We start from the raw sequence: 23,358 nt of genomic DNA, 5'->3' as shown, positions 1-23,358 counted from the left end.
CTCACACCTGTGAATATAGAAGCCTGTAATGAATGATGTAATGAATCTCTCTCTCTCAGGTTAGTTGTGAAAGATACACTCATGACTGCAGCGAAGCGGTCATCTGCTGTGGCAGGCATTTTCTGGCAGGCAGATCGGATGTCCTGGATAGTGGTGTGAAGGTCGTTCAGGTCAGATGTGATGGTCCTCTGGTTCACTACAGAGAGTGAGAGAGTGAGATGGGAGAGAGAGAGAAAGAAAGAGAGAGCAGGGGGAAGAACAAAGGTGGAAGAGTGCTTATGGAAAAACAGGATAACATATTTAATCTAGTCATTTACACGCAGTAGTAACACAACATGCTGTACATGAAACACTACACCCGACACACAAAAGAAAATGCACACATGAAAAAACTACTACTCAGTTTACCTTTGGCTGCCAGGGGAACCGTGGTGAGGTCCTTGGCAAAATCCAGGACGTTGGGAAAGTGAAGACACAGTGACTTGACAAGGATGTGCAGAAACGTAGATTTCCCATCCACTGTTTTTGTGGTGCCGAGCTACAAGAAACAGTAGTGCATTAGTAACAGTGTCCGTGGGTTAACAACAGTGAAGTAACAACTGTGAGGTAAAGAAATGTCCATGAGGAGCTTACCTCAGTGAGGAAGTTGATCTTAAACCCGGTGGTTTTGTTGCCGGTCTTAGGCTGACCGTTGTTCAGATAGTTCCCCATCGCCAGCACAAACTAAGGAAACATTTGACACAGTTAGCATATAGCTTGTATTTAGTTTAGGATTGAAACAGCAACATTACCACTTTAGGGCTGAACATTACCCACAATAACACTATGTTTTCCACTCAGGGAATAAATGTGAAAACATCCTGTTCATTGCTGTTTAGGTGTTTGGGCTGCTGCCGATCCTTAACTTCCTGGTGTATCTGTGGCTCAAGCTAAAACGTTGGTAAAGCCAAACAAATGCATTTCCATTCTCTCCATTCTTAGCACCGAATGAGACTGTTGTTGGTTTTCTCTTATCAGAATCATGCTGGCGGGTGACAAGTTCAAGTTGAAGAAGTTGCATTGCTCCTCCTAGTGATTGTACATGTCAGAGTGCATAACTGTATACCTCCAGTATCTTGGCCAGTTTCTTGCTGGTCTTGAGCTCCATGGAGGCGTTGTAGATGCAGTCGTAGCCGCCCCTCATCTCCTCTGTCTTCTCCTGCAGGGTGCTTTTGAAGTGGAGGCTTCTCAGACGAGTCTTGTACTCTGGTACTGACAGCATCTATGACATTATGCACGCACGCACGCACGCACACACACACACACACACACACACACACACACACACACACACACGCGAAGACACACAATTACAAACGAGGAAACAGAAAACCAGCAACAACACCTACACATAACCAAACTCTCATTCTATGACTGTGAGCAACCAACAAACCCTACTACTACTTCTATTACTACTACTACTTCTGCTGCCACTACTATTACTACTTCTATTACTACTACTACTTCTGCTGCCACTACTATTACTACTTATATTACTACTACTACTTCTGCTGCCACTACTATTACTACTTATATTACTACTACTACTTCTATTACTACTACTACTTCTGCTGCCACTACTATTACTACTTCTATTACTACTTCTGCTGCCACTACTATTACTACTTCTATTACTACTACTACTTCTATTACTACTACTACTTCTGCTGCCACTACTACTACTTCTATTACTACTACTACTTCTGCCACTACTATTACTACTTATATTACTACTACTACTTCTATTACTACTACTACTTCTGCTGCCACTACTACTACTACTACTACTATTACTACTACTACCACTACCACTACTAATACTAGTACCCAATTTTCATTCTTGACTAAAAGTAAAGATACCTTAATAGAAAATCAGTTAAAGTTAAAGTCTAAAGTATTTGGTTTTAAATATAAGTTTGATAAGTATCAAAAGTAAATGTCCTTGCTAAAATATACTTAAGTAACACAAATGCTTAGTTTGTAAATGATGAGTGTTGGAAGTGCCCCTGACTATCCGTAAAAAAACAAAAACAAGAAAATGATGCCGTCTGGTTTTTGAAATGTATTTATACTTTAACTTTGAATTTTGAGACTCGAGTATTGATGGATTCTGGGTACTAACTCCTAAACTTTGGATAGGGTTAATTATCAGGTATCCTATTGAAATATTGAGTGCTTAGGTTTAGAGGGTCTACACCAGAAGTTAATGGTTGTCTGTAGGAGGAAGGTATATGGTGTGTGCGATTAAGCTTGGAATGTGCTGAGTGCAGGGAAAGTGATCATGTGGCAGGCATTGACAAGGGGAGAGAGCCATGGATTAGTGATGAAGGGGGTCGAGGTCAGGTGAGGTCACGTTAAGAGGAGAAAGAAAAGTGTATCAGTAAAGATACAATGTTCGTTCAGATGTGTAGGAGGAGACTCAGCCAATGAGGAAGGGTTAAATATCAGTGCTTGTGTAAACAACGTCTTTGTCTAATGCGGCTGTATTGATCCTCTGGGAAGAATAAACTTAGTTTGCGCTTTCATACTGTCCATTGTGTTTTTACTCTGAGAATTACAACCTAACAGTATCAAAAGTAAATGTCATTGCTAAAATATACTTAAGTATCAAAATTCAAAGTAAAAGTGTAAATACACTTCAAATTCCTTATATAAAGTAAACCAGACCAGAGGCAGTAGGGATGACCAGGGATGTTGTGTGTGAATTAGACTATTTTCCTGTACATCATTTTCTTTAGGAATGTAGTGAAGTAAAAGTAAAAGTTGTCAAAAATATAAATAGTAAAGTAAAGTACAAATATACAAAAAACGACTTATGTAGTACTTTGAAGTATTTTTACTTAAGTACTTTACACCACTGAGTACTACTACTACTACTTTCACCCACAGTATAGCACAACAAAACAACACAAATACATCCATAAAGATCCCCCAAACTTTGACTGTACGTTTGTCTATTACATGTGTAACTCTGTGTTGTTGTTTGTGTCGCACTGCTTTGCTTTATCTTGGCCAGGTCACAGTTGTAAATGAGAACATGTTCTCAACTGTCCTATCTGGTTAAATAAAGGTGACATTTTTTTTTAAATTGCTGAGCCTCTTCTCTGCAGTCTAGGCCCAGTACCTGTAGTACAAACTGGTCAGGCTCGCTGAGTTTGGCTGGGTCCTCGCTGTACTGTTCATACTGCTTGACCTCCTCTGCATCGGGGGCGTACAGCAGCAACTGCTTGATGTGGGTCGGCTCCAGCCGCTCTGTGGCCATGGTCATCAGCACCTGGCGTAGTTCGCCCGGGGACAGCTTCAGGTGGGCAATCAGGATGGCTGGAGGTCAGGGGTCAAGAGATCAAAGGGTCAAATACCCGAGGCCACAGTAACAGTGTAACATCGTCTCATGGTTTCAGTCAACACAGACTATATTAGAACAATAACATAAGATCTGAAGTGCAGTGTAACACAGCCTGGAACAATGTAGCGTCCTCCTCGCGTTCTCCACTCTCATACTTACATGCGTTGTAGGCCTTCTTATGGGACAGAATCTCAACTACGTCTTTCTTCTTGAAGGTCTCCGACTGAGGGGCTGGGTCTGGAAGAGAAACTGACACAGAACATCATGTGGGAAACACGAGGGAAACAGAGAAACATGAGAAGAGGCAGAAAGACAAAGTGATTGACACAGAGAGGCAGAAAGGAAGAGTGTGAAGACAAAGATCAAGGGAGAGAGAGACTGCTAAAGGAGCAGAAAATGTCCATATCAGGATTTTCAATGTACTGTATTTCTATATACATAATTTCAAGTATTGGACTTAAATGGGTCAGTGAAGTGCCTATGGCGGTAACGCTGCTGTCATTCGTCAGAGGGACCACTGATCAAAAGCAAATGAAAACCATGGTGGGCTTCACACACATTGCTCAAGATGAAGAAGTAGTCATATTAGACACACTAGGCAAGAACTGACTGGTGGTGGTATGTACATGGTTTTGTGGAAAGAACCTCCACACGTACAGTATGTGCAAACATACTGTATGCACACTAACATATGCATTATGCATGTATACACACAAACAGCCCCGTTCACATACACACGTGGGCACATTATACTCACTGGGGTTCTTTTGTGTCCCAAAGTGCAGTTCCAGATCCAGATACTTCACCATGTCATTCAGTTTGTCATAATCCGAATCCTCCCCCAACTGCAACACCCAGATTAAAAACAGGCATTGTGTACATTATGCACTGTCTACTCATTAAATTCAAGCTAATGCTTGTTATTTCAGAAATTGACTGCTTATTTCATTTTTTTACGGAACTGTTGTAAATCAAAAAACCTGACCCAACCCTGACTAACTCACATGTTCTAACGTTGACTAACTCACCTGTCCCAACCTTGACTAACTCACCTGTTCTAACATTGACTAACTCACCTGTCCCAACCTTGACTAACTCAGCTGTCGCAACCCTGACTAACTCACCTGTTCTAACGTTGACTAACTCAGCTGACCCAACCCTGACTAACTCACCTGTTCTAACGTTGACTAACTCACCTGACCCAACCCTGACTAACTCACCTGTTCTAACGTTGACTAACTCACCTGTCCCAACCTTGACTAACTCAGCTGTCGCAACCCTGACTAACTCACCTGTTCTAACGTTGACTAACTCAGCTGACCCAACCCTGACTAACTCACCTGTTCTAACGTTGACTAACTCAGCTGACCCAACCCTGACTAAACTCACCTGTTCTAACCTTGACTACTCACCTGTCCCAACCTTGACTAACTCAGCTGTCGCAACCCTGACTAACTCACCTGTTCTAACCTTGACTACTCACCTGTCCCAACCTTGACTAACTCAGCTGTCACAACCCTGACTAACTCACCTGTTCTAACCTTGACTACTCACCTGTCCCAACCTTGACTAACTCAGCTGTCGCAACCCTGACTAACTCACCTGTTCTAACCTTGACTACTCACCTGTCCCAACCTTGACTAACTCAGCTGTCGCAACCCTGACTAACTCACCTGTTCTAACCTTGACTACTCACCTGTCCCAACCTTGACTAACTCAGCTGTCGCAACCCTGACTAACTCACCTGTTCTAACCTTGACTAACTCAGCTGTCGCAACCCTGACTAACTCACCTGTTCCAACGTTGACTAACTCACCTGTTCTAACCTTGACTAACTCACCTGTCCCAACCTTGACTAACCCACCTGTTCTAACGTTGACTAACCTACCTGTCCCAACCTTGACTAACTCAGCTGTCGCAACCCTGACTAACTCACCTGTTCTAACGTTGACTAACTCACCTGTTCTAACCTTGACTACTCACCTGTCCCAACCTTGACTAACTCACCTGTTCTAACGTTGACTAAATCAACTGTCCCAACCTTGACTACTCAGCTGTCCCAACCTTGACTAACTAACCTGTTCTAACCTTGACTACTCACCTGTCCCAACCTTGACTAACTCAGCTGTCCCAACCTTGACTACTCAGCTGTCCCAACCTTGACTACTCACCTGTCCCAACCTTGACTACTCAGCTGTCCCAACCTTGACTACTCAGCTGTCCCAACCTTGACTACTCAGCTGTCCCAACCTTGACTACTCAGCTGTCCCAACCTTGACTACTCAGCTGTCCAAACCTTGACTACTCAGCTGTCCAAACCTTGACTACTCAGCTGTCCAAACCTTGACTACTCAGCTGTCCCAACCTTGACTACCCACCTGTCCCAACCTTGACTACTCAGCTGTCCCAACCTTGACTACTCAGCTGTCCCAACCTTGACTACTCAGCTGTCCCAACCTTGACTACTCAGCTGTCCCAACCTTGACTACTCAGCTGTCCCAACCTTGACTACTCAGCTGTCCCAACCTTGACTAACTCAGCTGTCCCAACCTTGACTACTCAGCTGTCCCAACCTTGACTAACTCAGCTGTCCCAACCTTGACTACTCAGCTGTCCCAACCTTGACTACTCACCTGTCCCAACCTTGACTACTCAGCTGTCCCAACCTTGACTACTCAGCTGTCCCAACCTTGACTACTCAGCTGTCCCAACCTTGACTACTCAGCTGTCCCAACCTTGACTACTCAGCTGTCCCAACCTTGACTACTCAGCTGTCCCAACCTTGACTACTCAGCTGTCCCAACCTTGACTACTCAGCTGTCCCAACCTTGACTAGTCACCTGTCCCAACCTTGACTACTCAGCTGTCCCAACCTTGACTACTCAGCTGTCCCAACCTTGACTACTCAGCTGTCCCAACCTTGACTACTCAGCTGTCCCAACCTTGACTACTCAGCTGTCCCAACCTTGACTACTCAGCTGTCCCAACCTTGACTACTCAGCTGTCCCAACCTTGACTACTCAGCTGTCCCAACCTTGACTACTCAGCTGTCCCAACCTTGACTACTCAGCTGTCCCAACCCTGACTAACTCACCTGTTCTAACCTTGACTACTCAGCTGTCCCAACATTGACTGCTCACCTGTTCTAACCTTGACTACTCAACTGTCCCAACCTTGACTAACTCAGCTGTCGCAACCCTGACTAACACATCTGTCCAAACCCTGACTAACTCCAGTCCAAACTGTGGCTGACATACCTGTCCCAATCCTGACTAACTCACCTGTCTCAATGCTGACTAACTCATCTATCCAATATGTGACTAACTCACCTGTCCCCAGATGGTGCCCTCAGAGTTCTCCACCTGTTCCCAGCGCAGCCTCTTTACACTCATATGATTGGAGTCCATCCTCGGAAGGCCTGGGCGAGGCAGCGGAGGAGGGGTTCCAGGAGGGGGCAGGGGCGGAGGAGGAGGGGGCTCCTGTTTCCCCAACTGGTCCAAGTTATTCTGGGACTGGGAATGCTGCTTGGCCTGAGGTTGGGGCAGGGGTTGGTGGTGGGAGTGGGAGTGGTGGTGAGACTGGGATTGACTGAATAGCCGCTGAGAAGGCTGGGACTGAGGACGACCCTGGTTGGAGGGGTGGACCTGGTGGGTTTGGTGGGGTTGGTGTTGGGGCAGAGGCTGGAAGGTGGACAGGGTGGGCTGGTGGGGTGGAAGGGGCTGGAAGGTGGACAGGGTGGGCTGGGGGTGGTGGCGCTGCTGGATGGGCTGGTGGATTAGGTGGATCTGATGGAGCTCTGGCTGAGTGGGCTGGGGAGGGACCTGGTGGTGGATGTGCTGGATCTGGGGAGTGTGGTGGTAAGTCTGCTGGATGGAGTGGGGACGCTGGGGGGATGGCTGGTGAGTGCGATGAGACTTGAGAGATTGACGAGTCTGTTGACCCTGGTGGCTGGCCTGGGAAGATGGGTGAGTCTGATGGCTCTGAAGAGACTGGTGGATCTCCTGATCCAGATGTACTGGTAGTGATGCAGGCTGATCTTGGTGGATCTGATGAGCTTGGTGAAGGAGCTCCGTGGATGAGAGGTGCTGCTGGATCTGATGAGCTTGGTGAAGGAGCTCTGTGGATGAGTGGTGAGGTTGGTGAAGAAGTTCCATGGAGGAGTGGTGCTGCTGGACCCGATGAGCTTGGTGAAGGAGCTCCATGGACGAGTGGTGCTGCTGGTCTTGTTGAGCTTGGTGAAGGAATTCTATGGAGGAGTGGGGCTGCTGGACCTGCTGAGCTTGGTGAAGGAGCTCCATGGAGGAGTGGTGCTGCTGGACCTGATGAGCTTGGTGAAGGAGCTCCATGGAGGAGTGGTGCTGCTGGACCTGATGAGCTTGGTGAAGGAGCTCCATGGAGGAGTGGTGCTGCTGGACCTGCTGAGCTTGGTGAAGGAGCTCCATGGAGGAGTGGTGCTGCTGGACCTGATGAGCTTGCTGAAGGCGCTCCATGGATGAGTGATGTGACTGTGTATGAATACTCTGATAGATTGCCTCCGAGTACTGACTCTGTTGATCTGGATGGACAGGGGAATGGGCTGGGGGATTGTACGGTGATGTGGCTGAGTGAGACTGACGACGGCTCTGACGACGAGTCTGTTGTTGAGCTTGGTGCATCTGGTAGAGTGAGGGGTCTGGGTGGTTTGGGAGGTCTGGATGGGTGTGGGCTGCCTCTGGAGAGGGGAGGGGGGGCAGGGACTGGTGAAGCTGCTGCAGAGGGTGTGCTTTGTGCGAGGACTGGGCAGGCAGTGACTGGTGCCCCTGGTAAATACTTTGCTCCTGGTACGCTTGTTGCTCCTGATATGATTGATGCTTCTGTAACGCTTGTTGTTCTTGATGTGCTTGTTGCTCCTGGAATGCTTGTCGCTCCTGGTGCGCTTGATGTGCTTGTTGCTCCTGGTAAGCTTGTTGTTCCTGGTACGCTTGTCGCTCCTGGTGCGCTTGTTGTGCTTGTTGCTCCTGGTAAGCTTTTTGTTCCTGAAACACTTGTTGCTTCTGGAATGCTCGTTGCTCCTGGTACACTTGTCGTTCCTGGTACGCTTGTTGCACTTGTTGGTCCTGGTAAGTTTGTTGGTCCTGGTAAGCTTGTTGTTCCTGGTAAGCTTGTTGCTCCTGGTACGCATTTTGTTCCTGCATTGCAGAATGGGCTAGCAGGTCCTCCCGGGTGGGAAGCACCTTGTGAATGGACTGGCGTTTGGGTGGTGGGTTGGAGCGAGGAGGAGGGGGCGGAGGTGGCCCGTGGTGGCGGCGGAAAGGCAGTTGTATTCTGGGAGACTGTTCAGGGGTGGCGGTATAGCTTGGAGGTAGAGGAGGATCATTGAATTGGATGGGCGGAGGTGGCGGGGGAGTCATGGGGGGAGGGGGTATGTGTTCGGAGGAGGAGGAGTAGGTGAGGGAGGAGGCGTCCTCTCCGCTGCTGCCCTGGCACTCGCTGGGGCTGCTCAGCTCAGGGGGTATTATGAAACCCCCATCTCCATCTTCATCATCCACCTCCACCTCCTCATCCTCATCCTCATCATCTGGGAAGCTCATCTGGACAACATCCTGGCATTACCACCAATCACATAGATTCATTAAGGCTTGGGCCATTGATCCAGTGTAATTTATAGTCTTATGTGCTTTACGGTAGAGTTTCTCAATAGAAACACACAAATTATATATACTAAAAACAGAAAAACTATCTTTTAAGTGAAAAGTAGGCATTGGCCTGAAGCCAAAAAAGAAATGCACATGAGCACCACAATGCCTACTCCACCCATGCTCTACCAAGGTTTTCCAGCATATAGCTTTGACCTACCACAGTATCTACAGTATATTGGCCTATTGTACTTCAAACAATGTTTATGCAGGTTGCTTAGAAAAAAACATTCCTCTGGTTTTTAAACCAGAAGGTAATTATAGAAAATTATACAGCATTTCCACACTCAAAAGGTGTCTTTCGAAAATGTAACTTGCAATTCAAATGATTAAAAAATAAGTGTTTTGTCTCACATAATTTGTTGTCCTGGGTCTGGTGTCAGTCAATCCAGAAAATTGCAAGAACTTTGAAACATGAGCAATGGACATGGTGGAAATCTGTCCTTTGGTCTGATGAGTCCAAATTTGAGATTTTTGGTTCTAACCGCTGTGTCTTTGTGAGACGCGGAGTAGGTGAATGGATGATCTCCGCATGTGTGGTTCCCACCATGAAGCATTGAGGAGGAGGTGTGATGGTGCTCTGCTGGTGACACTGTCAGTGATTTTTTTTTAAATTTTAAGGAACACTTGACCAGCATGACTACCACAGTACTCTGCAGCGATACGCCATCCCATCTGGTTTGCGCTTACTGGGACTATCATTTGTTTTTCAACAGGACAATGACCCAACACACCTCCAGGCTGTGTAAGAAGGAGAGTGATGGAGTGCTGCATCAGATGACCTTTTTCTTAAAAGTTCATTTGTGGAATTTCTTTCCTTCATAATGTGTTCGATTCAATGCTGGCAGCACTCATACGTCTATTTCCCAAAGACAACCTCTGGATATGAAGCTGAGCACGTGCACTCAACTTCTTTGGTCGACCATGGCGAGGCCTGTTCTGAGTGGAACCTGTCCAGTTAAACCGCTGTATGGTCTTGGCCACCGTGCTGCAGCTCAGTTTCAGGGTCTTGGCAATCTTCTTATAGCCCAGGCCATCTTTATGTAGAGCAACAATTATGTTTTTCAGATCCTCAGAGAGTTCTTTGCCATGAGGTGCCATGTTGAACTTCCAGTGACCAGTCAGTATGAGGGAGTGTGAGAGCGATGGTACCAAATTTAACACACCTGCTCCCCATTCACACCTGAGACCTTGTAACACTAACAAGTCACATGACAAAATGTGTCCTTCTCCCAATACTTTTGGACCTTAAAAAGGTAGTGGAGTGGGATTAGTGTGGTGTGTGAAGAATCCAATACTTTAACCTGTACATGGTACACATTTAAAAAAATGTTATCTTTATTTAACTAGGCAAGTCAATTAAGAACAAATTCTTATTTTCAATGACGGCCTAGGAACAGTGGGATAACTGCCTTGTTCAGGGGCAAAACGACAGATGGACGACCTTGTCAGCTCAGGGATTCGATCTTGCAACCTTTCGGTTACTAGTCCAACGCTCTAAGCACTAGGCTACCTGCTGGCCCAAATCACATTATTGTGGGAGCACCTCCTCTAAGAGTAGGAATTAGAATGTTTGAGAAGGTTTAAATCCTAAGAAACCTGCATACACTTTCTTTAAAGTACAATAGACCAGCATACCTACAGTAGTAGGTCAAAGCTGTGTGCTGGAAAACCTTGGTAGAGCATGGGTGGAGTAGGCATTGTGGTGCTGGAAAACCTTGGTAGAGCATGGGTGGAGTAGGCATTGTGGTGCTGGAAAACCTTGGTAGAGCATGGGTGGAGTAGGCATTGATGTGCTTGTGAATTTCCTTTCTTTTTCGGCTTCAAACCAATGCCTACTTCTCACTTAAAACAGATTTTTTGTTTATTTATATATATATACATATATACACACACACACACACACACACACACACACACACACACACACACACACACACACACACACACACACACACACACACACACACACACACACACACACACACACACACACACACACATACAGTGGGGAGAACAAGTATTTGATTACACTGCCGATTTTGCAGGTTTTCCTACTTACAAAGCATGTAGAGGTCTGTACATTTTTATCATAGGTACACTTCAACTGTGAGAGACGGAATCTAAAACAAAAATCCAGAAAATCACATTGTATGATTTTTAAGTAATTCATTTGCATTTTATTGCATGACATAAGTATTTAATACATCATAAAAGCAGAACTTAATATGTGGTATAGAAACCTTTGTTTGCAATTACAGAGACCATACATTTCCTGTAGTTCTTGACCAGGTTTGCACACACTGCAGCAGGGATTTTGGCCCACTCCTCCATACAGACCTTCTCCAGATCCTTCAGGTTTCGGCGCTGTCACTGGGCAATACGAACTTTCAACTCCCTCCAAAGATTTTCTATTGGGTTCCGGTCTGGAGACTGGCTAGGCCACTCCAGGACCTTGAGATGCTTCTTACGGAGCCACTCCTTAGTTGCCCTGGCTGTGTGTTTCGGGTCGTTGTCATGCTGGAAGACCCAGCCACGACCCATCTTCAATGCTCTTACTGAGGGAAGGAGGTTGTTGGCCAAGATCTCGCGATACATGGCCCCATCAATCCTCCCCTCAATACGGTGCAGTCGTCCTGTCCCCTTTGCAGAAAAGCATCCCCAAAGAATGATGTTTCCACCTCCATGCTTCACAGTTGGGATGGTGTTCTTGGGGTTGTACTCATCCTTCTTCTTCCTCCAAACACGCCGAGTGGAGTTTAGACCAAAAAGCTCTATTTGTGTCTTATCACGCCACATGACCTTCTCCCATTCCTCCTCTGGATCATCCAGATGGTCATTGGCAAACTTCAGAAGGGCCTGGACATGTGCTGGCTTGAGCAGGGGGACCTTGCGTGCGCTGCATGATTTTAATCCATGACGGCGTAATGTGTTACTAATGGTTTTCTTTGAGACTGTGGTCCCAGCTCTCTTCAGGTCATTGACCAGGTCCTGACGTGTAGTTCTGGGCTGATCCCTCACCTTCCTCATGATCATTGATGCCCCAAGAGGTGAGATCTTACATGGAGCCCCAGACTGAGGGTGATTGACCGTCATCTTGAACTTCCATTTTCTAATAATTGCGCAAACAGTTGTTGCCTTCTCACCAAGCTGCTTGCCTATTGTCCTGTAGCCCATCCCAGCCTTGTGCAGGTCTACAATTTTATCCCTGATGTCCTTACACAGCTCACTGGTCTTGGCCATTGTGGAGAGGTTGGAGTCTGTTTGATTGAGTGTGTGGACAGGTGTCTTTTGTACAGGTAACGAGTTCAAACAGGTGCAGTTAATACAGGTAATGAGTGGAGAACAGGAGGGCTTCTTAAAGAAAAACAAACAGAGCCGGAATTCTTACTGGTTGGTAGGTGATCAAATACTTATGTCATGCAATAAAATGCAAATGAATGACTTAAAATTCATACAATGTGATTTTCGGGATTATTGTTTTAGATTCCGTCTCTCACAGTTGAAGTGTACCTATGATAAAAATTACAGACCTCTACATGCTTTGTAAGTAGGAAAACCTGCAAAATCGTCAGTGTGTCAAATACTTGTTCTCCCCACTGTATATACACACATATATATATACACATGTGTATATATATATATATATATACACAGTAGAAGTCAGATGTTTACATACACCTTAGCCAAATACATTTAAACTCAGTTTTTCACAATTCCTGACATTTAATACTAGTAAAAATTCCCTGTTTTAGGTCAGTTAGGATCACCTTTATTTTAAAAATGTGAAATGTCAGAATAATAGTAGAGAGAATGATTTTTTTCAGCTTTTATTTCTTTCATCACGTTCCCAGTGGGTCAGAAGTTTACATACACTCAATTAGTATATGGTAGCATTGTCTTTAAATTGTTTAACTTGGGTTAAACGTTTTGGGCAGCCTTCCACAAGCTTCCCACAATAAGTTGGGTGAATTTTGGCCCATTCCCCTTAACAGGGCTGGTGTAACTGAGTCAGGTTTGTAGGCCTCCTTGCTCGCACACGCTTTTTCAGTTCTGCCCACACATTTTCTATGGGATTGAGGTCAGGGCTTTGTGATGGCCACTCAAATACCTTGACTTTGTTGTCCTTAAGCCATTTTGCCACAACTTTGGAAGTATGCTTGGGGTCATTGTCCATTTGGAAGACCCATTTGCGACCAAGCTTTAATTTCCTGACTGATGTCTTGAGATGCTGCTTCAATATATCCACAACATTTTCCTTCCACTTGATGCCATCTATTTTGTGAAGTGCACCAGTCCCTCCTGCAGCAAAGCACCCCACAACATGATGCTGCCACCCCCATGCTTCATGGTTGGGATGGGGTTCTTCGGCTTGCAAGCCGCCCCCTTTTTCCTTCAAACATAATGATGGTTATAAGGGCCAAACAGTTCTATTTTTGTTTAATCAGACCAGGTGACATTTCTCCAAAAAGTTTTATCTTTGTCCCCATTTGCAGTTGCAACCGTAGTCTGGTTTTTTTATGGCGGTTTTGGAGCAGTGGCTTCTTCCTTGCTGAGCGGACTTTCACATTATGTCGATATAGTACTCATTTTACTGTGGATATAGATACTTTTGTATCTGTTTCCTCCAGCATCTTCACAAGTTCCTTTGCTGTTGTTCTGGGATTGATTGATTGCACTTTTTGCACCAAAGTACGTTCATCTCTAGGAGACAGAATGCGTCTAGTTCCTGAACGGTATGACGGCTGCGTGGTCCCATGGTGTTTATACTTGCGTACTATTGTTTGTACAGATGAACGTGGTAACTTCAGGCGTTTGGAAATTGCTCTCAAGGATGAACCAGACTTATGGAGGTCTAGAATTTATTTTCTGAGGTATTGGCTGATTTCTATTGATTTTCCCATGATGTCAAGCAAAGAAGCAATGAGTTTGAAGGTAGGCCTTGAGAAATACATCCACAGATACACCTCCAATTGACTCAAAGGATGTCAATTAGCCTATCAGAAACTTCTAAAGCCATGACATAATTTTCTGGAATTTTCCAAGCTGTTTAAAGGCACAGTGTATGTCAACTTAGTGTATGTAAACTTCTGACCCACTGGAATTGTGATACAGTGAATTATAAGTGAAATAATCTGTCTGTTAAAAACTGTTGGAAAAATTACTTGTGTCATGCACAAAGTAGACGTCCTAACCGGCTTGCCAAAACTATAGTTCGTTAACAAGAAATTTGTGGAGTGGTTGAAAAACGAGTTTTAATGACTCCAACCTAAGTGTATGTAAACTTCTGACTTCAACTGTATATATATATATATATATAAGTAATCACTAAGTCATGCAGGACAAGCAGCTTGCTGTCTTTGTCAAACATATCATAATCAACCATATAATGCTCTATACAGATATGCATCTATACGACCCTACCTCCTCGTAGTCGTTTTCGGGTGACAGGAAGTCGTCTACAATGGCGACCCTCTGACCCAGCTGTTCGCTCAGTGCGTCCAGGAACCGGTCTGTATCAGAGGAGCGCGGCGGATGAGAGAAAGTGTAGCGCCTCTTATTGAGACGGGCGTGAGAGGGTGGGCTGGCAGGGTAGTCGGGGGGCGAGGGAGGGGGGCTGTCTAGGCTGATGTAGGGGTTGGACTCGGCACTGGTCTGGGAGGTGAGACCTGGGGGGTAGAACTGGACCGGGGCAGGGGGGCTAGGGAGGGGCTCCTGCCAGGCGGAGGGAGGTGGTGGGGGGCCCTTACGGCTACCTGTGGAGAGGAACAATGACATCACTGCTCCTGTAGAGAAGAACATCTACCATTACATTGATCTAACTATTCTATTGACCAAGGGTTGTAGATCAAGCTAATTCACAATACATGGTCTATTCATTTCTGCTGTTCTAACTATTTGGTTGGATGTTTTTATACCCAGTAGCTACCTGTGTTTGTGAACATATTCACACTCCACTGACTAACAGAGAGATAGGTGGACTCAACTCAAACTAGAAGACTACATGTGTCAGGCAAGCTGCAATTCACATTTCAACCTGTTTCTAATGATGTTATTTTAACCAGATTTCAACCTGTTTGTAGTGACGTTATTTTAACCAGATTTCAACCTGTTTGTAGTGACGTTATTTTAACCAGATTTCAACCTGTTTGTAGTGACGTTATTTTAACCAGATTTCAACCTGTTTGTATTGACGTTATTTTAACCAGATTTCAACCTGTTTGTAGTGACGTTATTTTAACCAGATTTCAACCTGTTTGTATTGACGTTATTTTAACCAGATTTCAACCTGTTTGTAGTGACGTTATTTTAACCAGATTTCAACCTGTTTGTAGTGACGTTATTTTAACCAGATTTCAACCTGTTTGTAGTGACGTTATTTTAACCAAATTTCAACCTGTTTGTAGTGACGTTATTTTAACCAGATTTCAACCTGTTTGTAATAATGTAATATTTTTTTATCCCTTTTTCTCCCCAATTTCCTGGTATCCAATTGGTAGTTACAGTCTTGTCTCATCGCTGCAACTCCCATACGGACTCGGGAGAGGCGAAGGTCGAGAGCAGGGCATCCTCCGAAACACAACCCAAACAAGCCGCACTGCTTCTTGACACAATGCCCACTTAACCCGGAAGCCAGTCGCACCAATGTGTCAGAGGTACAACTGGCGACCGTGTCAGCGTGCACTGCGCCGGCCCACCACAGAACTCGCTAGTGCTCGATGGTGACAAGGACTTCCCCTAACCCGGACGACGCTGGGCCAATTGTGCCACGCCCCACGGGTCTCCTGATCGCGGGCAGATGCGACAGAGCCTGGACTCGAACCCAGAATATCTAGTTACACAGCCTTAGACCACTGCGGCACTCGAGAGGCCCTAATGATGTCATTTTAACCACATTTTCCTGGATGCGTCATGATTAACAGCACTTCAAGTAAAGTGTTACTGGTTGGAGTAGATACCTGTGTTAGCGTGCATGGACGGAGAGCCTGCGTGTTCGAGGACTTCCAGCTCTACCAGACTGTCCGCCGGAGGAGGAGCGCGAGCCTTCAGAGACTTGGACCTCTTCCCTGAGTACACGTTCTCCAGCTCAGCATACACCGCAGACAGCTAGACAGAGAGGAGATATGCCTTTTCATAACGACTCAGATAGACGAGATAAAAGCCAGAAGATAAGAGGAAGGAGGAAACAACCTAGATCAGTGGTCACTAGTCCTAGTTCCCAAGAGCCAATGAGTGTACAGGCTTTTGTTTCAGCCTGACAGTGACACACCTGCTTGAATTAATGAGCCACTAGGGGTTCTTGAGTAATTGGAGCCAGTGTGTTTTATAGTGCTGGACCAGAGGAAAAAGATGCAGACCTGGACTAGTGAGCACTGTTTTAGTCATCCTTATTCTAACATATCCCATTTAGCAGACGCTTTTGTCCAAAGCGACTTACAAGTCGGCTGGGGCCACTACTTTTACATATGGGTGGCCCCAGCGGGAATCGAACCCACGACGCTTGGCGTTGCAAGCGCCATGCTCTACCGACTGAGCCACACAGGACCACTTCTCTCAGTCTCACTTGGGTACCCACGTTGGTGAGGTTGTTGGGGGTCTCTGGGAGGGACGTCCCGTCTCCTGACTGTCTCTCTCCTGGAGCCAGCCTCATCCCCATCTCCACTGGATCAGTACGGATCCCTACAGGAAACATGCTGCATTAGGTTTCATGCATTCCAAAAAAAGACGTCTTTCTCCATACCCGTTCACTTGACTGGGTAGGTTTAAGCAAAAGCTCCACCTAGTGTCAGAAATATATATTTCATGCTACTTCTGACAACACTGATGATGATGGTGATAATAATGATGACGATGATGACGATGATATTGCCACTGATAGTAATGATGGTGCTACTTCTACTGGTGATGAATATGATGATGAAGGACAAAGACAAACGCAAGTACCCATCCCCAGGTGAGTGCCGATGATGAGGTCGTCAGAGCTCCGCCCACGCATGCTGGCCCTGTAGGCGGTTCCTGTCACTCTCATGGAGCTGCTACGGCGATGGGGCTCGGGGGCGGGCTCTGGCTCAGGTGGGGGGGCTGGCGCTAGAATACACACAGCGTGTGTATGTCAGTGTACACACACACGCAGACACACTGGCACAATCACAAATTTACGTTGTCTTTCACATTCACACATTCACCCACCAAAATCACAAATGTACACGTAGATATCACATTTACTCACATAAGCACACACACAACCACTCTTCCCACAACCCACCTGCAGCCTTGTAACCGAGGAAACGTGAAATCTTGCTCTGGCAGTGCTCCTGCTCTTCGTAGGTCAGAAGCTGGTAGACAAACCGCCAGATCACCTGCTTGGCTGGCGTGTCCAACACCGGGAACACGTCCACAATCAGAGTGTCAACATTCCTGTTGCCACGTAGGAGGGGGCAGGGTTAGGGTATTCTGGCTGTCTAATCATCGGTCATGCTAATACAGTGGTCTTACAGAACATTGCATAAAGAGAAAATGATGGTAACTTACTCTAGACAGCGTAATTATAGGGCTGAAGTTTCTGTACCATGTTCTCTCAAACCAGTAGGTTATCTCTTCTTTCACTCTCAATCTCTCTTTCAATCTCTCAAAATATTTAGTTTCTTTCTCTGATTTCTCACTTTCTCATACTACTTCCCTTCCCACCCTCCCCCTCTACCACCATTCCTATCCTTCCCTCCCCCTCTATCTCCCTTACTATCCTTCCCTCCCTCCCTCCCCCTCTATCTCCTTTCCTATCCTTCCCTCACTCCCCCTCTACCTCACTTCCTGTCCTTCCCACCCTCCCTCTCTACCTCCCTTCCTATCCTTCCCAACCTCCCCCTCTACCTCCCTTCCCTCACTCCCCTCTACCTCCCTTCCTATCCTTCCCACCTTCCCCCTCTACCTCCCTTCCTCTTCTTCCCTCCCTCCCTCCCTGCCCTCCCTCCCCCTCTACCTCCTTTCCTATCCTTCCCACCCTCCCCCTCTACCTCCCTTCCCTCCCTCCCCTTCTACCTCCCTTCCTATCCTTCCCTCCCTCCCCCTCTACCTCCCTTCCCTCCCTCCCCCTCTACCTCCCTTCCATCCCTCCCCCGCTACCTCCCTTCCTATCCTTCCCTCACTCCCCCTCTACCTCCCTCCCTACCTATCCTTCCCTCGCTCCCCCTCTACCTCCCTTCCTATCCTTCCCTCCCTCACCCTCTAACTACCTTCCCTCCCTCCCCCTCCCCCTCTACCTCCCTTCCTATCCTTCCCTCCCTCCACCTCTACCTCCCTTCCTATCCTTCCCACCCTCCCCCTCTACCTCCCTTCCCTCCCTCCCCTCTACCTCCCTTCCTATCCTTCCCACCCTCCCCCTTTACCTCCCTTCCCTCCCTTCCCTCCCCTCTACCTCCCTCCCTATGCTTCCCTCACCCCCCCTCTACCTCCCTTCCCTCCCTCCCTCCCCCTCTACCTCCCTTCCTATCCTTCCCTCCCTCCCCCTCTACATCCCTTCCTATCCTTCCCTCCCTCCCCCTCTACCTCATTTCCTATCCTTCCCTCCCTCCCTCCTACCTCCGTTCCTATCCTTCCCTCCCTCCCCCTCTACCTCCCTTCCTATCCTTCCCTCCCTCCCCCTCTACCTCCCTTCCTATCCTTCCCTCCCTCCCCCTCTTCCTCCCTTCCTATCCTCCACCCCTCTCACCTTCCTTCCCTCCCTCCCCCTCTACCTCCCTTCTTATCCTTCCCTCCCTCCCCCTCACCTATGCTGGAAGAAGCTCTCCAGGGCCTTGCAGATGGTGTATCTCTCCTGGATGGTGAGCAGGTGCTCCAGCTGCTGTCCAAAGGTGCGCCCCTGGACCCTGATAGAGGGAGGCAGGATCTCAGCCACCCACTGCAGGGAGTTGAGCACTGGGGAGCGGGGCACGCCTCCACCCGGGGACGCCCTACCTGGCCCTCCTGGCTGCTCTGGCTCGGCTAGCGTGAAGGTGGGGGGGCCTTCCTCCACGACCAGGGTGGGCATGGCACCGCTGCCCTGTAGCATGGAGACGACCTTCTCATGGGAACAACTCCTTCAGACACATATAGAGATACAGAGATAGTGTCATTAAACTACAGACTCTCGACCATGATCACTACTACGCTCTTAGGAAAAAAAATGCTATCTAGAACCTAAAATGGTTCTTCGGCTGTCCCCATAGGAGAACCCTTTGAATAACCTGTTTTGGTTCCAGGTAGAACCCTTTTGAGTTCCATGTAGAACCCTTTAAACAGAGGGTTCTATAATGAACCCAAAAGAGTTCTACATAGAACCAAAAAGGGTTCTGCCTGGAACCAAAAAGGGGATTCTCCTATGGGGACAGCCAAAGAACCTTTTTGGAACATTTTTTCTAAGAGTGTACTATACATCCCTATACAGTAGCATGGACACCACATTCTAATGGAAACAAGTAAAACGCCCGGAACCAAAACCTTATATTGAAGTCTCTATACAACAGTATCGAAGGCTCTGGTCCCTACCACAAACTACCACTGCAGAGGAAACTACTCTGCTGTTTATCCACACTCTAAGTAATTAACAAATGAATTCAATACAACACAGCTGTCAGTTAATGTTTTTCCATTAATCTATTTAAAGGACTACACTACAACAGTGTGAGATATGAACACTGGTTTCAAAATCCAAATCCACACAAAGCATGCAGTTAGCTACATGAGGTCAAAAAAGAGCACTAGCCTGAATTAAATACAACAAGTGGAGGTTGGCTTGACAACATACAAACAAACGTAAATGAACCAGTAAATCATTTGTTTCTATATAAAACGATTAAGCCTAATTTAGAATGCTGTCTAACCGCATGTCAAGTCCATTGAGGAACAGGATGCGGTCTCCAGGTTTGAGCCCCGCCTTATCTGCTGGACTCCCTGGAGAGAGAGAGAGAGAGAGAGAGAGAGAGAGAGAGAAAGGGAGAGAGAGAGAGAGAGAGAGAGAGAGAGAGAGAGAGAGACAGAGACAGAGACACACACAATATAGGCTACAGAGTCTGTGGTCTGTGCTCACAGATGGACCTCCAGAAAGCCTCAGCTCATAGCTGGTGTGAACTCTGTGGCAACACAATGTCTACACAGCAACATGACCTTTTTTTTCTTTACCTTTACTTAACTAGGCAAGTCAGTTAAGAACAAATTCTTATTTTCAATGACGGCCTAGAAACAGTGGGTTAACTGCCTGTTCAGGGGCAGAACGACAGATTTGTACCTTGTACCTTTAGGTTCCTAGTCCAACGCTCTAACCACTAGGCTACTCTGCCGCCCCTACGGGCGGGACATACGGGTTGACAAAAAATATGCCTTGATTTGCACCAGTTTGTGCATTTGACACTTGCCCACATGATGTGTGTGTGTGTATCCATGTGTCTGTGCACATGCGCGTGCACGCACGCACGCACGCAGACACACACACACACGCACACAGATACACACTGCTCTAAGCAACCTACCTGGGATGACTGAGTCGATCCAGACAGGTGCATGGCCCCTGAGGGTGAATCCAAAACTTAGGTTCCCTTTGCAGACTCTCACCGTCCTGCAGTACAGATAGAAACACAACACACATTAATTGATATGGCCTTGGTAAGATGTCTCACTCACCCTAACCCTTGGTAAGATGTCTCACTCACCCTTAATCCTTGATAAGATGTTTCACTCACCCTAACCCTTGGTAAGATGTCTCACTCGCCCTAACCCTTGGTAAGATGTCTCACTCGCCCTAACTCTTGGTAAGATGTCTCACTCACCCTTAATCCTTGATAAGATGTTTCACTCACCCTAACCCTTGGTAAGATGTCTCACGCACCCTTAACCCTTGGTAAGATGTCTCACTCACCCTAACCCTTGGTAAGATGTCTCACGCACCCTTAACCCTTGGTAAGATGTCTCACTCACCCTAACCCTTGGTAAGATGTCTCACTCACCCTAACCCTTGGTAAGATGTCTCACTCACCCTAACCCTTGGTAAAGTGGTTCACTAACCCTTGGTAAGATGTCTCACTCACCCTAACCCTTGGTAAGATGTCTCACTCACCCTAACCCTTGGTAAGATGTCTCACTCACCCTAACCCTTGGTAAGATGTCTCACTCACCCTAACCCTTGGTAAGATGTCTCACTCACCCTAACCCTTGGTAAAGTGGTTCACTAACCCTTGGTAAGATGTCTCACTCACTCTAACCCTTGGCAAAGTGGTTCACTAACCCTAACCCTTGGTAAGATGTCTCACTCACCCTAACCCTTGGTAAGATGTCTCACTCACCCTAACCCTTGGTAAGATGTCTCACTCACCCTAACCCTTGGTAAAGTGGTTCACTCACCCTAACCCTTGATAAGATGTCTCACGCACCCTTAACCCTTGGTAAGATGTCTCACTCACCCTTAATCCTTGGTAAGATGTTTCACTCACCCTAACCCTTGGTAAGATGTCTCACGCACCCTTAACCCTTGGTAAGATGTCTCACTCACCCTAACCCTTGGTAAGATGTCTCACGCACCCTTAACCCTTGGTAAGATGTCTCACTCACCCTAACCCTTGGTAAGATGTCTCACTCACCCTAACCCTTGGTAAGATGTCTCACTCACCCTAACCCTTGGTAAAGTGGTTCACTAACCCTTGGTAAGATGTCTCACTCACCCTAACCCTTGGTAAGATGTCTCACTCACCCTAACCCTTGGTAAGATGTCTCACTCACCCTAACCCTTGGTAAGATGTCTCACTCACCCTAACCCTTGGTAAGATGTCTCACTCACCCTAACCCTTGGTAAAGTGGTTCACTAACCCTTGGTAAGATGTCTCACTCACTCTAACCCTTGGTAAAGTGGTTCACTAACCCTAACCCTTGGTAAGATGTCTCACTCACCCTAACCCTTGGTAAGATGTCTCACTCACCCTAACCCTTGGTAAGATGTCTCACTCACCCTAACCCTTGGTAAAGTGGTTCACTCACCCTAACCCTTGATAAGATGTCTCACGCACCCTTAACCCTTGGTAAGATGTCTCACGCACCCTTAACCCTTGGTAAAGTGGTTCACTAACCCTAACCCTTGGTAAAGTGGTTCACTAACCCTAACCCTTGGTAAAGGGGTTCATTAACCCTAACCCTTGATAAGGTGGTTCACTAACCCTAGGTAAAGTGGGTCACTAACCCTAAACCTTGGTAAAGTGGTTCACTAACCCTAACCCTTGGTAAAGTGGTTCACTAATCCTAACCGTTGGTAAAGTGGTTCACTAACCCTAACCCTTGGTAAAGGGGTTCACTAACCCTAACCCTTGATAAGGTGGTTCACTAACCCTTGGTAAGATGTCTCACTCACCCTAACCCTTGGTAAAGTGGTTTACTAACCCTAACCCTTGATAAGGTGGTTCACTAACCCCAACCCTTGGCAAAGGGGTTCACTAACCCTAACCCTTGATAAGGTGGTTCACTAACCCTAGGTAAAGTGGGTCACTAACCCTAAACCTTGGTAAAGTGGTTCACTAACCCTAACCCTTGATAAAATGGTTTACTAACCCTAACCCTTGATAAGGTGGTTCACTAACCCGAACCCTTGATAAGGTGGTTCACTAACCCTAACCCTTGGTAAAGTGGTTCACTAACCCTAACCATTGGTAAAGTGGTTCACTAACCCTTGGTAAAGTGGTTCACTAACCCTAACCCTTGGTAAAATGGTTCACTAACCCTAACCCTTGGTAAAGTGGTTCACTAACCCTAACCCTTGGTAAAGTGGTTCACTAACCCTTGGTAAAGTGGTTCACTAACCCTAACCCTTGATAAGGTGGTTCACTAACCCTAACCCTTGGTAAAGTGGTTCACTAACCCTTGGTAAAGTGGTTCACTAACCCTTGGTAAAGTGTCTCACGCTTTTGGGAACAGACTGGTGAAATGACATGGAACAGAACATGTGAAAGTGATTGAAAAAGGACAGCTGTAGCCATGTGTCATTGTGTCCCCCAACCTGCACCCCCACCCTGCCTCAATATATGACGTGTTACCATAGAAACTCCTCTGGGTAATACTTGGGATTAGTATGTCATCTAAAAATGAGGTTGAATTGTCTCATTTAAAACCTATTAGAGTTGATGGAGGGTCTGCAGTAAACACTCTCCATTTCAGGTGTAAACAAATAAAAACATGCAGTTGGAAAGTAATAATGAGGTTACAACTACTCTACCTGCTGTACTGAAATACATATATCACTTCAGTGATTGGATTCATATAAAAGGAACATTTTCAGAGATTGTG

At 46.5% G+C, this 23,358-nt stretch overlaps 1 protein-coding gene and 1 non-coding gene across 4 annotated transcripts in view; both read right to left on the bottom strand.

The window, feature by feature from the left end:
* Positions 1 to 23,358, bottom strand: part of grid2ipa (glutamate receptor, ionotropic, delta 2 (Grid2) interacting protein, a) — a 56,056-nt gene that overhangs the window by 2,612 nt on the left and 30,086 nt on the right. For 2 of the 3 annotated variants that reach the window (XM_036972974.1, XM_036972972.1), the window contains exons 5-20: positions 20,565 to 20,650; positions 19,920 to 19,989; positions 18,828 to 19,136; positions 17,327 to 17,478; positions 17,005 to 17,148; positions 16,637 to 16,740; positions 16,020 to 16,167; positions 14,485 to 14,816; positions 6,715 to 8,967; positions 4,143 to 4,230; positions 3,545 to 3,634; positions 3,164 to 3,360; positions 1,106 to 1,261; positions 634 to 723; positions 409 to 538; positions 78 to 196 (exon numbers count right to left, since the gene is read on the bottom strand). In XM_036972974.1, the coding sequence (XP_036828869.1) occupies positions 78 to 196; positions 409 to 538; positions 634 to 723; positions 1,106 to 1,261; positions 3,164 to 3,360; positions 3,545 to 3,634; positions 4,143 to 4,230; positions 6,715 to 8,967; positions 14,485 to 14,816; positions 16,020 to 16,167; positions 16,637 to 16,740; positions 17,005 to 17,148; positions 17,327 to 17,478; positions 18,828 to 19,136; positions 19,920 to 19,989; positions 20,565 to 20,650 (4,468 nt within the window). The remainder of the gene's footprint in view (positions 1 to 77; positions 197 to 408; positions 539 to 633; positions 724 to 1,105; positions 1,262 to 3,163; positions 3,361 to 3,544; positions 3,635 to 4,142; positions 4,231 to 6,714; positions 8,968 to 14,484; positions 14,817 to 16,019; positions 16,168 to 16,636; positions 16,741 to 17,004; positions 17,149 to 17,326; positions 17,479 to 18,827; positions 19,137 to 19,919; positions 19,990 to 20,564; positions 20,651 to 23,358) is intronic. The other variant, XM_036972973.1, reaches the window with a different exon arrangement.
* Positions 16,532 to 16,607, bottom strand: trnaa-ugc. Its single transcript has one exon. It is a non-coding gene; the product is annotated as a tRNA-Ala (tRNA).

Source organism: Oncorhynchus mykiss, unplaced genomic scaffold (genome assembly GCF_013265735.2).
Source record: "Oncorhynchus mykiss isolate Arlee unplaced genomic scaffold, USDA_OmykA_1.1 un_scaffold_215, whole genome shotgun sequence".
In the NCBI taxonomy this organism is placed as follows: domain Eukaryota; kingdom Metazoa; phylum Chordata; class Actinopteri; order Salmoniformes; family Salmonidae; genus Oncorhynchus; species Oncorhynchus mykiss.
The sequence above is the reverse complement of the archived record's forward strand: the minus strand, read 5'-3'. Positions and strand labels throughout refer to the sequence as shown.